We start from the raw sequence: 12723 nt of genomic DNA on the forward strand, positions 1-12723 counted from the left end.
CCTTTCAGGCCCCACCCCACCCCCACGTGGATTGCCAAAACATGGCAAATTCTAGGGTTACAAGGACAGGATGCCTCGCGGAAGCAGCAAGACGGCGAGCTCCGACCTGCTAGACAAAGAGGGAGCCTTATTGACAGTTGTAAAGCATTAGGCGTCAGACAGAAACTTGTCAAAAACAGCTGTTGTTGGGTACTGATTGATAATGTTTTCATTCTGACGGCTGAGACGCTGCAGACAGTCGTGGGTCTGAGGAGAGGCCCATCACTGGCGCACACATGAACACACACACACACAGACCATGGGAAGTCATTTAACAGATGGCTTAGGAGCACTCAGCCACAGTGTCTTCAAAAGACAACATTCTACATTTAATGAACTTGCAGGGAAAGCAAGGCCCTAATAATCATTTATTTCTCATAGAAGGTGAGCACAACAGGACAAAATAAAAACAGGAATTGTGTAACTGGTCATCGGAATAAAAGTTTTGTGCTGCTCACGGATTACACAGTGTTAAAAATATTCAAGGATGCTGCAGACAAAATTGTATACGAATCACTATGGATCCTTCCTGATTCATGGCATTAAAAAAAAAAAGCTTAAAGAAGTGTTTGATGTTTCAAAGGTAATGACTTCATTACAATCTACTCACAAGATTAAACCACAAAAACTATATTTAAATGGCATTAAGGGTCTGAAGTCTATCTTTTGGAGAATTACCAGGTATTTTGTCATTCTGTAATATAATGTGAGTCTGTGGTATTTGGGTATCAGTCTATTTTACTTAAAAGTTACAAACATGTTTTTATCACTCATGTAGGGAGCAGTTTTTTTTTTTTTTTTTAATCATTTGGCCACTTAGTATTTTAAGTGCTCAAAGTCTACAAAGTATGCCAAAGAATATTTCATCTATGAACCTCAATATGCATAGATTTTTTCCTGATTTAGAAAAGATCAAAGGTGCTAAACCTTAGCAAAACTGTACATTTATCCCTATGAAATTTTATAATTTAAATTAAATGGAAAAAAGCTAGTTCCAAAGACTGAATCTGAGTCCTAATATTATTTACTTGCTGCAGCCCCAGCACAATTTTAAGAGCACATTGAAACCCCTGAAAATAGAGGTTTATAATAGAAATACTGATAAACCTTTAACTACTAGAAGGCATTAACAGACTCCAATAAACTATAGTAGCATGTAATGAATGAGTATATAGATGATTCTGTCTTTGATATCTTTGGCAAATTCATGCCAGCTTAAACCCTAACCAGTATAAATTATGCTTTTTCTGGCTGTTTTTAAAATTTTTATCTATTATTTTAAAAATTATTTTCTCTATTTTAATCAAACACTTGAAGTTTTTAGAAAAAGATACCTATGTTACATTGCAGCTTGACTTTATGCAGGCTCATCTTTCCATTAAAAAATATTTGAAGACTTGACTCAGTCAAATGCAGTCTGTGATGCATGCATTGTACCTAAGTTTCCTCTAACTGCTCTCAGAAACTGAAACAATGTCTTTGCTCTTAAAAGAGAGGAGACTTCAGATATAATCAAGAAAACATTATGCAACTTGTCTCTAAGCTCCTCAGAGCTAATTTTACTATGGCAGGATATTCCTTCCTGATAAGGGGATTAATTAAGTTTTTGATGCTCACTTTTCTCTCATAGTCTATAAGTTCAGTACACAAAACATAATAATGATAATAATAAAAGTAAGATAAAATAAAACAAAACGCCCAAGAGATCTTGAAAATAATATACATATTTTGTGGAGTCCCAGTCACATAATACTCCACTCCCAAACCCAGAAAAAAGGATCAAGGTCTTGTGAGTCTTTTTGAGTTCTTCAAAAGAGATTTGATTTCCATAAGCCATGAATTCCATCCGTTTTAGAATAGAGTATAGAAGAGATGCTTAGAACAACAGAAGGAAGAGACATGCGGTGAAGATAATTAGTGGTAAACAGAGAATAAATTCTCTCTCAGTAGTGTGTGCTTGACGTTAATGCCGATGATAATTCATCTGATCTACAGAATATTCACTTTAATAGAGAGATGAGAGTCTGAAATGACCAGAGAAAAATAGATACTGAAGCCAATATAGTCTTGATACCAAAATAAAATTAAAATGAGAAACTAACATGGTAGGTTCAAGGCCTTTGGGAGCCTGTTTTCTTTGCCAGATTTCACATTCTTATAGCTTCATGGTCTTTTTCTTCTAACAAATTAATCAGCTGAGAGAAGCTGTCTTTCAGTGCATCCATGTCGTCCAGTGAGCAGGGCTGTAGAATCCAGCGTTTTCCACGTGCAAGTGGTTCAAGTTCAAAATATTTTTTGATCTTAAGAGGAAAAAATAAAGATAAATAGGTTATTAATCATATCAGAAACTTTCTCATATCAAAATTCTGAGGGATAAAGTAGGGGAATTTTAAGGTGGAATTTATATGAACTGTGATGCCTACGACTTCGCAGTGTGGATGTCTGTTCACAGCTGTTGTTATAATGTGGGTTATATATTGTGACCTGGGAGTGTTTTCTTTAGAGGTGAATGATCTGCATGCAAGCCACCATTCCACCCATACATTTAGCAGCATGGGAGGTCTGATGAAGTCGGAGAAAAAATTATTTGCACTATGGCACTAGGTAAGATACACTGCAGATACCAAAAGATTCAATTTAATCAAAATAATTAGCGGAGTAGCTTTCACTCTCTCACCTTGCCGACTTATTAAATTGGTGACGACTTACAGTATGTACTATATTGGTTACTCAAGACTCAATTATTTTGACCATCAAGCACATAACACAACAAGAATCTAATTTAAATAATCTTTTTCTCTTTCTCTCTTAAATTTCTAGTATCTGTTTCTGGGACATGATAGCGTGTTTTCTAGGAAAGGATAGAAACTGCGTGTATGTATGTTTGTATGTATATACAAACTTACATAAATTTACATATATGAATACAATCGTCTAGTTTTTTTTTTTTCTTTTTCAGTCCTGAATTTTCTGGGACGGAAAAAGCAAGAACTTATAACAGGTATGTACTTAAAAACCTGTTCAATTAATAACCAGTCGGCCGGGCGTGGTGGCTCATGCCTGTAATCTCAGCATTTTGGGAGGCCGAGACGGGTGGATCATGAGGTCAGAAGATCGAGACCATCCTGGCTAACAGGGTGAAACCCCATCTCTACTAAAAAAAATACAAAAAAATTAGCCGGGCGTGGTGGTGGGCGTCTGTAGTCCCAGCTACTTGGGAGGCTGAGGCAGGAGAATGACATGAACCTGGGAGGTGGAGCTTGCAGTGAGCCGAGATCGTGCCACTGCACTACAGCCTGGGCGACAGAGTGAGACTCTGTCTCAAAATAAAATAAAATAAATAAAAAAATAAAAAACAAAAAGTCACAAGTCACTCTTATTATATTGGCCAGCATATTGACTAATGGCATTTAGTATTACCAATTCCTGGCTGTGAATAGATAGGAAATTATTATGGCTTCTAGAAGTATTGATGATCTTCTCTCAAAAGGTATCATAAAACACAAAATTCAGGTAGCTCCCCACTCATACACACTGTATCATACAAAACTAGAACATTATATTTATTGCCCAGCAAGGTTTTACATAACATCAAACACAGTCAGTAGCAACATCAAAAGAGACACTGTTCAAAGATGCTCTTGGCTAGCAAATTTCATTCAATCTCATGTGTCATGAAAAATTCCAGTGTCTTACCTTAGTCAATACTTGACCTAGAAAAAAAAGTATCTCCAGTTTAAATGCCATTCTCAAATACGGTTTTATTTTGCCAGTACCAGTGCAGACTACTGTTTGTTGACAGTAGAAATATGCCATCCAAATTGGTATTAATATGTTTGTACATTTTTTCATATAAGCCAGAAGACATATATCTCTCTATATAAGAAATACTAAGCCATTATGCTAATTTAGGAACCAGAAATATGCTAACATTTTATAGTTCAAGTGTGTCCAAAAAGCCTTCTTATCAATGCCTGCAAGTTCATAATAAACACTAATTTTCAAAAAAATCTGTGAGAATTACAAGATCCTCATTAATTCTGATTCTGAAGATTATGAGCATCTCATTTGCAGATCAGAAAATGGGAACACAACTTCAGAACAATTTTTTGCCCAAGGTATTTTATAAATCATGTTAAGAGGATTCTTTTTTCTTTTTCTTTTTTCTTTTTTTTTTAAGATAGGGTCTCACTCTGTCACCCAGGCTGGGGTGCAATGGTATGAACACAGCTCACTGCAGCCTGGACCTCCCAGGCTTGGGCGATTCTCCCGCCTTAGTCTCCCGAGTAGCTGGGACCATAAGTGCATGCCACAACACCTGGATAATTTTTTAAAAATCTTCTGTAGAGGTGGGGTCTAACTGTGTCGCCTAGGGTGGTCTTGAACTCCTAAGCTCAGGAGCTTCTGCCCCCTCAGCCTCCAAAAGTGTTGGGATTATAGGTGTGAGCTACCGTGCCCAGCTTTAAGAGAATTCTTGCTTACTGAAAACACAAACTCCATTCTTTTAGCTTGTTTTCTTTAGGGCACTGAAAACAATTGACATCCAAGACAATCTGAAATTCCCGGTGCAAAGACCAGTATCAGGGACCAACCCAACTCTGCAGAGGGAAGAACTGCCAGTTAGCTGAGCAGGGGGCCATTGGCCAACAGGGGAAAAAAGAGTAGGGAGGAGGGACTGGTAGGGAACCCTGGCTAAGTCCACCCTTAGAAGGAGGTGGGGGCTGCTCCAAAGAGCTGAAAATCAGAGCTGTTGGTCTTGTTGCTTCTGCCACAAAGTAAGGCTGCAGGTTGTATCACCAAGCTCAGAAATTGGGACCACTGTGCTTACGATGCAATCTAGTATTTGACCAATAATGCTTCCCATCAGATGAAGTATGCAACATCCAAAATCTACTACATAAAGGAAGTTGTGCCCTTGCTACATTTTATAAACCCAAATCCAAAAGGACAGCATTTTAAGTATTGCTAATGACTGAGAAAAGGGCTGGTCATAAGAAATTCAATAATATTAAAATAATAATTGATAATAATAACAGGAAGGCATCTCATTAACAATACTTCCTCTGAGTGGTTAATTTAAAAATCATACAGAATTGATCCTGGTAGCATATTTACAGTTAATTTGAAAACAATGTTGGGTTAAAATAATCACAAAGTATATCAGTAACATGTGATATTTTACAATACCTACCAGACATAAAACAGTGAAGTTTAGCTATCTGTTAAAGGTTGGTTTCTAGGCAACTGAAAATATAGTCTATCACACAGGCACACATGGAAGATAATACAGATGTCTAAAGGTAGACATGCTTCAGAAGTTGTTCCTGCTGAATACTAAACATGAGAACAAAGTGGAAGTTACAATGACAGACTGGTCATCAGATAAAGGGGCCTAGTGGTGTTAAGCCGACAAATATGGCTGGGTAACTCGAGATTTTCAGATCCATAACCTAAGTGGGTATCTAACGCTGCCATATTCACTCCACTGGCATCCACAGGATTCCACACAACTCTACATTTATGATATCAATTTATAAACAAGTTTTGCCATTTCACTAACATTTAAGTACAGAGAGTGACTGTTGCTGGAACATTTATTAGCTTTTCATTACTTGGAATTTCATGTTTCTAAAAACAAATACTGTGGTACAGAGAGGAGAAGATGAGGACTTTATGTTCTAATTCTGACTTTTTTTAGCATGACTTTTTTTTTTTTTTTTTTGACAGAGTTTCACTCTCGTTGCCCAGGCTGAAGTGCAATGGAGCAGTCTCGGCTCACTGCAACCTCTGCCTCCTGGGTTCAAGTGATTCTCCTGTCTCAGCTTCCCAAGAAGCTGAGATTACAGATACCTGCCACCAGGCCCAGCTAATTTCCGTATTTTTAGTAGAGACGGGGTTTTACCATGTTGGCCAGGCTGGTCTTGAACTCTGACCTCAGGACAATCTACCAACCTTGGCCTTCCAAAGTGCTGGGATTACAGGCCTGAGCCGTCATGCCTGGCCTAGGATAACATTTTTATTTTGTTATCTTACATTGATATGATCTGAACTTCAAATTTTACTGTCCCTATATTATTACAGTAACAATTACAGTCACATTTGAATTATTCACCATTGCTTTTTTGTCTTTATATATGTTGATGTATACGTTTTAAAGAATAGTGTTTAACTTTGAACAACGTAAGTCATATACTTAACATCTGACATTATTATTAAGGTTTAAAAAAAAAAAAACTGCCTGTGATGCAAGGATCTATTTTTTATGATGGACATACATTTTTTTTTAAGGTCATTTACTTATCAAAATGAACATTTTAAAAATGACTGAAGACAACATGAACCTAAGTCTTTTGACTACTTTATCTGTTGCTGAACTAGCATGGTTAAGTGAAAACTTCTTGAATAAGGAGATAGTGATTGTTTCACATTGGCCTTTGGAGGCGGCACTTGGGAGAATGACATCAGAATACAGCTGTCTGACAACCTGTGGTCATTTAGCTATTTTCAGGAGAGCCACAGAGAGTGGGCATTTATTAGTAGCCATGTGTCCACCCTAGAGATAGGAAAACAAAGCTACCACCAGCAGCCAACCTATTTTAGCCCTGTCACCAGAGCCTTTCTCCACTCATGCCACTGCCGGCTGATTGGCATGACTGCATTCCATTATTCACACATCGCATTTACTGTAAAGTCCCAATATAACAGAGACAACTCGGCACCATCTCACTGTTGCTAATGTTTGTAGCAGCTGTTAAACCTGAGAGACGTTACATAGCACCGGAGACCCACTCGTTGGGTAGGAGATGTCCTTTCTGTTTCCTTGAGTAGTGAAATCACAGTATCGTCCTTTCCTAGTTCCAGGATCTCTAATGGGGTAACGATGCTCTCTGATTTCCCTATCATGCCCTCACTTGAGATTCAAAATTTTGACTTTCAGTTCTTGCCAACTTGGTGTGACTAAATTTCTAGAAGGCATGTGAACAGTTTTGAACTTCAATAACAGGTCTTTCCTTTTTAAAAACCTGCAAACTTCATTTTATTTCTAATGGTAGGCTGCTTGTTTTTCCTGTTTGTTATTAAACTAGTAGTGCGTGCCCAGAGTTGACCTAGTTTTCCTGTAAGCACTCTGGGGAGCAGGGGGACAGAGCAGTCCAGGAAGGGTTTACTTAGTGTTTGTGTGTGAAAGAGAGTCAGGTTCTCAGCTCAGATATTTATAAACAGAGCTTTGACCCACAAGAACGTGTTGTGAGACATGGAGAGCCAGGGTGTGTGACAGTTCCTTACTCCGTGGGACTCTGCTCTGCATCATAGAATACACCACCCCTAGTTCTACTGAGTTAGATGCCATTGGCAACAACCAGTCATTGCTAAAACTGAAAACAACCTGCACCCTCCCAAGCCCAACACTTTCCCTGGGGGGTCCTGTCCGTTGGGAACTGCTGCTCTTGCCATGTGAAATACAGGTACCTCTCACCCTGTATGGGGCCATTAGCTTATTTTTTCTGCATAGTCACCACTGGAGATGGCAGCTGGATATCTGCTTTCCCACTCTCCCCCAGATGCCCCGCTACACACAATGCCTATGTTCCCTCTGTGAAAAACTAGTGGATTATAACTGACCCTTCTAAAGCCTGCAAGGCAGTTGTGGTGGGGTCAGGATCTATCTAAGGAGCTTTGGAAAGTTTTGACCTAAAAGTTGGCTTCCCATAACTTCATTCACTCAGCTGCTCTGTCCTGAACGAGACTGTGGAGAGTGTGGGAAGGCAGCTCGGGTGCCAGCACTCCAGGTGCCAACAAACAGGGCTCCACTGAGGACAGGACGCTGCAAACTGAAAACAAAACAACAACCGCAATGGCCTGAGAAGAGCACTGTCCTCATCACTTGTATTATAAGAGTACAAGGTTTCCCCCCCCTGGGCTTTTTAGTGATCATAAAAGACTGTTTAATACTGCACAGTTTACTAAGGGCTTTTTCACTTATTTATAGCACTTGGACTTACTTCCACTGGAAGGCAGAAAAGCAATGGATTCCAGTAAAGAGGGATATGATTACTTAGACTAGTTCTTAAATCACAGAGCTCAATTTGAATAAAAAGTATCTGGATAGAAGACTATCAAAATAAACTTTAAAAATAAAGGCACATTCTTTCTCCATCTCTGGAAAAGGAACCAGGTCTCATGAAGGAGTCTAGGCTGACAACTTTAGCTCCTTCGAACTGATAGTGATAAGTCAGCTAATGATGATGACTGAATGAGATATCAAACCAAATACAAAAGGCCAGGAAAAAGAAGTACAATTGTGGGATGTGGCAGGGAGAAGGGAAAGCTGGAAGATGATACAAGAGAACCCGACTGTTAACTGTCTCGAGCCACGTGCAGCTATTACTGCTTTCTTGTAAGATTAAATACACAATGTCCATTGCATAGCCTGTATTTTTCAGAGATCTATAGGAATCATGGTTTTGAGATGGATTCACATTGTTCTGTTATTTATTATTATTATTATTATTATTTTTAATTTAAGAAATAGGCCCTTGCTCTGTCACCCAGGCTAGAGTACAGTGGCACAATCATAGCTCAGTTCAGCTTCGAACTCCTGGGCTCAGGCAATCCTCCCACCTGAGTCTCCTAAGTAGCTGGGACTACAGGAGTGTGCCATTATGCCCAGCTAATTTATTTTTTATTTTTTGTAGAGACATTATCTCATTTTTTTCAGGCTGGTCTTGAACTCCTGGCTTTAAGTGATCCTCCTGCCTTGGGTTCCAAAATGCTGGAATTACAGGCATGAGCTACTGTGCCCTGCCTATACTGGTTTTAAACTCTCTGGTAAAAGTATGGTCTTGCTCCAATTAATAGGATGCCAAAAGAGACTGAATGGAGGCAAAATTTTGTAAGACCTTTTCCATGACTGTTACAAAGAGAATGGGACTTTCCTTGTCTATGTCCTAGCACCTTTCTTTAATCACTAGAGTAGATAGACCTATTGTGTGAACATGTCACATTGAGGGAAAATACTTGCATTGAAATTTTTCTCAGTGGTATGGTGGGGTCCACTGATACAGGGCTGGCAATAGCTGATTGTGTGCATTCTCCTTCCAACTCCGGGTACACGGATGTCAAATTGTACAAGTCATGAACGTGGCCATGGTTTGAGTATTTATACCACAGAAACCTGCGAGTACAACAAATCAGGACTTTTTTTCTTTTTAAAGAATTACCTTTAGGTGGGCATGGTGGCTCATGTCTGTAATCTCAGCACTTTGGGAGGCCGAGACGGGCGGATCACGAGGTCAGGAGATCGAGACCACCGTGGCTAACACGGTGAAACCTTGTCTCTACTAAAAATACAAAAAAATTAGCTGGGCGTGGTGGCAGGTGCCTGTAGTCTCAGCTACTTGGGAGGCTGAGGCAGGAGAATGGCGTGAATCTGGGAGGCGGAGCTTGCAGTGAGCCGAGATCACACCACTGCGCTCCAGCCTGGGCAACAAAGCCAGACTCCGTCTCAAAAAAAAAAAAAAAAAAAAAAAGTTACATTTACCATCACACTACTGAGTGTATACATCTTGTATGTGTATTTGCAAAAGGGCCCTCCCGCTTTGCTGCCTTCATTACAGAGGCTCATGAAGCCAGCTTAACTGGGTAACCTTCAACAAAGTCAGAGAAAGCCATGCCCATGCCATGGCTTCAGGACAGGGTCTGGAGATAAAGTGGCAGGGCATCATTAAGATTCTTCAGAGTGCATTCTTGGCAGCTTGTTCAAAGAAAGGTTAGTTTAGAGAGCAGCACCAGCTGTTCCTCTTTTCACTGCAGGATTTTGAAATCCTTAGAAAGGTACTAAATATGTCATTCAAGGCAGAAATAAATGACACAAATAAAAAACCAATTTGCCACAGTCCCCCAAATATTATAACACAGAATGGATATTATTTACTTTTTACTGAGTGCTTAATAAGGACCTGAAAATGATGACTTGATGTTAACTAATATCACAATATTACTTTGGGAGTGCATTTTTATTTCAAAAAGACAGTAAGTATAAAAGCATAGTTCTCATAAGATGCTTCTTTCTTAAGGATACTAAAGTTCAGTGCAGCCTACCTGAATAATTGAAAACCAGACAAATAACTGCAAGTAATCACCTGTAATTGAGCCTCGCTCTTACTATAAATCTTCTTCCCCAGTCAGTAACCTCTGCTATGTATAGGGTGTTATTTGTTGTGACGATAATTGTGTAGAAACCCAGTCTTCCAATGCATGGGAGAACTCAGTATGTCCCAGAATAGCCAAACAAAATGATCCCATTAGCTTTGGTGGTAGGACCTAGGACCTGGAAAACATTCTAGTTTTTGCTTAATGTGACTACCAGGAAGTATAGAATAAACATGTCTTTTTTCTTTTAATTATTATTTTTGGTATACCTTAGGGGCTTGTTGTATTCTTCTATCCAAAAAGCTGACTTGTAGATAACCACTGTGAGAGGCACAGTTATGTATGGGTGCTTCTTGCCTTCAGGGCCTAATGAAAGACATCCAGTATTCCCGTATCTGTACCCTTCTCTACTCCAGTTATTCTATCAGGCCCTCTACAGCCTGAGGGATTCCTGCATCCAGCCCTTTGCTCCAATGACTGCTTCCAACCCAAGGCTCCTCCATCCACAGGTGGAAAGGATCAGCCTATAAATACTCTCTCATCTTTTAAGACCAAGCTGACGTCCTCCTATCACCTCAAATGGATCGCTTATTATATAGAAGCAACTTTTGAATTATATAGAAGGTGTCTTAGTCGCAGAGGCCATTGTTGGTTGCCTCCCCATCACCCAGGCACCATAAATTCCCTGTAAATAAAGTTTTATTAGAACTCAGCATACTAATTTACTTAAAGTATTATCTATGGCTGCTTTCACGCTACAGTGGCTAAGTTGAGTAATTGCCACAGAGATGGTATGTCCCACACGGCCTAGAATATTTACTACCTAGCCCTTTACAGAAAATAAAAAGTCAACCCCTGGCCTAAAGCATTCTGCAGCCTTCTGCTTTGTCTAGCAGGGAGGCCCAAGGAGTGCTTGGGAGGAGCCTGGGGCATCAGGCTTCCTGTGCCTCAGTTTGACCTCAAATTGCTAGACTTCCTCTTCCCTGCTTTAGTTCACACTTTAGTGGGACAGAGGATTTGGGTTTTCCAGCTTGGCTGGGCTCCAGTTACGACTTCAGATGCTTTGAATTGTAGCCAAGCTGGCAGCAGGGTCATCTCTCATTAAAGAAAGCCATATTTTATTTCCTCTCTGTGTTTAGCCTGTGTTTCTTTCCTGTATGTAGAGACTTGTTAAAGACCACAAGAACAAGCCAGGGCAGAGGAAGTTTTCTTACCAACTCCCCTAGTACTGCTCCCCATTAGGCATGTGATCAGTGACCTGTTAGTTTGAGGCTTTTGGTGCCCTTGAGGATGACTTTTGGTGTACAGCAATACTAGTTATTGTTACTTTGCAGTTTTGAAAAGGAATATACAGTTTGTTAAATGTACAACATCTGAAGCCTAGCTTTTCCTCAAGTTTTTATGTTACACTTAAAAATTTTAATATTCTATCTACATAGCTTTTCAATTTTAACAATTACATTTATGGTGCCTTTGAATACTGTTTAGGTCCATTTATAAACTAAGTTCATTTTTAACTTCATTTTATAATTCCATTTGTAAGTTTAATATATTCAGTTTTCTTTTTAAGCATTTCAGATGTTTAACAATCAACACATCCCCAAGTGGTTGAGAATCTTAAATTTTTTTTTCATGAATTTTATAAATTCAATGACTCTCAAGTTCTGGTACATTCTAAATTAGAATCACAAAGAGAATCTACCAGTTTGATCTATGTGTAACATATACTTCAAATGAAAGTATTAATACTGTGGGGTTAATTATTTTATCACTTTAATTTTAATTTTTAATTTTTTTTTTGAGACAAGAGTCTTGCTCTGTCACCCAGGCTGGAGTGCCATGGCACCATGTCAGCTTGCTGCAACCTCTGCCTCCCGGGTTCCAGTGATTCTCGTGCCTCAGCCAACCGAGTAGCTGGGCTTATAGGTGTGCACTGCCATGCCCCGCTAATTTTGGTATTTTTAGTAGAGACAGGCTTTTGCCCTGTTGGCTAGGCTGGTGTTGAACTCCTGACCTCAAGTGATCTGCCTGCCTCAGCCTCCCAAAGTGCTGGGATTACAGGCGTGAGTCATGACGCCCAGCCTATTTAATCATTTTTATACTCTTAATGTTAAATCTTCCAGGGTAGAAAGGTAAATCTTCCTTTTTCATTAAGGAAACAATTTGCCATCCCAAATGAAAGGGGTTATAATTCCACTTAACTTGAAGTTCCTATCTAGTTGGGATTGGTTTCCCTTTTTTCAGACGGAGTCTCGCTCTGTCGCCCAGGCTAGATTGCCATGGCGTGATCTCGGCTCCCTGCAAGCTCCGCCTCCCGGGTTCAAGCCATTCTGCCGCAGTCTCCGGAGTAGCTCGGACTACAGGTGCCTGCCACCACGCCCGGCTAATTTTTTTTTTTTGAGACGGAGTCTGGCTCTGTCGCCCAGGCCTGAGTGCAGTGGTGCGATCTCGGCTCACTGCAAGCTCTGCCTCCCGGGTTCACGCCATTCTCCTGCCTCAGCCTCCCGAGTAGCTGGGACTACAAGCGCCCGCCAC

The 12723-nt window shown here is 39.9% G+C and overlaps 1 protein-coding gene across 1 annotated transcript in view; it reads right to left on the reverse strand.

The window, feature by feature from the left end:
- Window positions 1–377: 377 nt before the first annotated feature.
- The window catches only part of ARL15 (ADP-ribosylation factor-like 15), a 455923-nt gene continuing 443577 nt past the window's right edge, over window positions 378–12723 (reverse strand). Inside the window, exon 5 of the mRNA XM_011939353.1 lies at window positions 378–2339. Coding sequence (XP_011794743.1) covers window positions 2187–2339 — 153 coding nt within the window. The 3' untranslated portion in view covers window positions 378–2186. The remainder of the gene's footprint in view (window positions 2340–12723) is intronic.

This window comes from Colobus angolensis, unplaced genomic scaffold, assembly GCF_000951035.1.
Source record: "Colobus angolensis palliatus isolate OR3802 unplaced genomic scaffold, Cang.pa_1.0 Scaffold180, whole genome shotgun sequence".
NCBI classification, from domain to species: Eukaryota; Metazoa; Chordata; class Mammalia; order Primates; family Cercopithecidae; genus Colobus; species Colobus angolensis.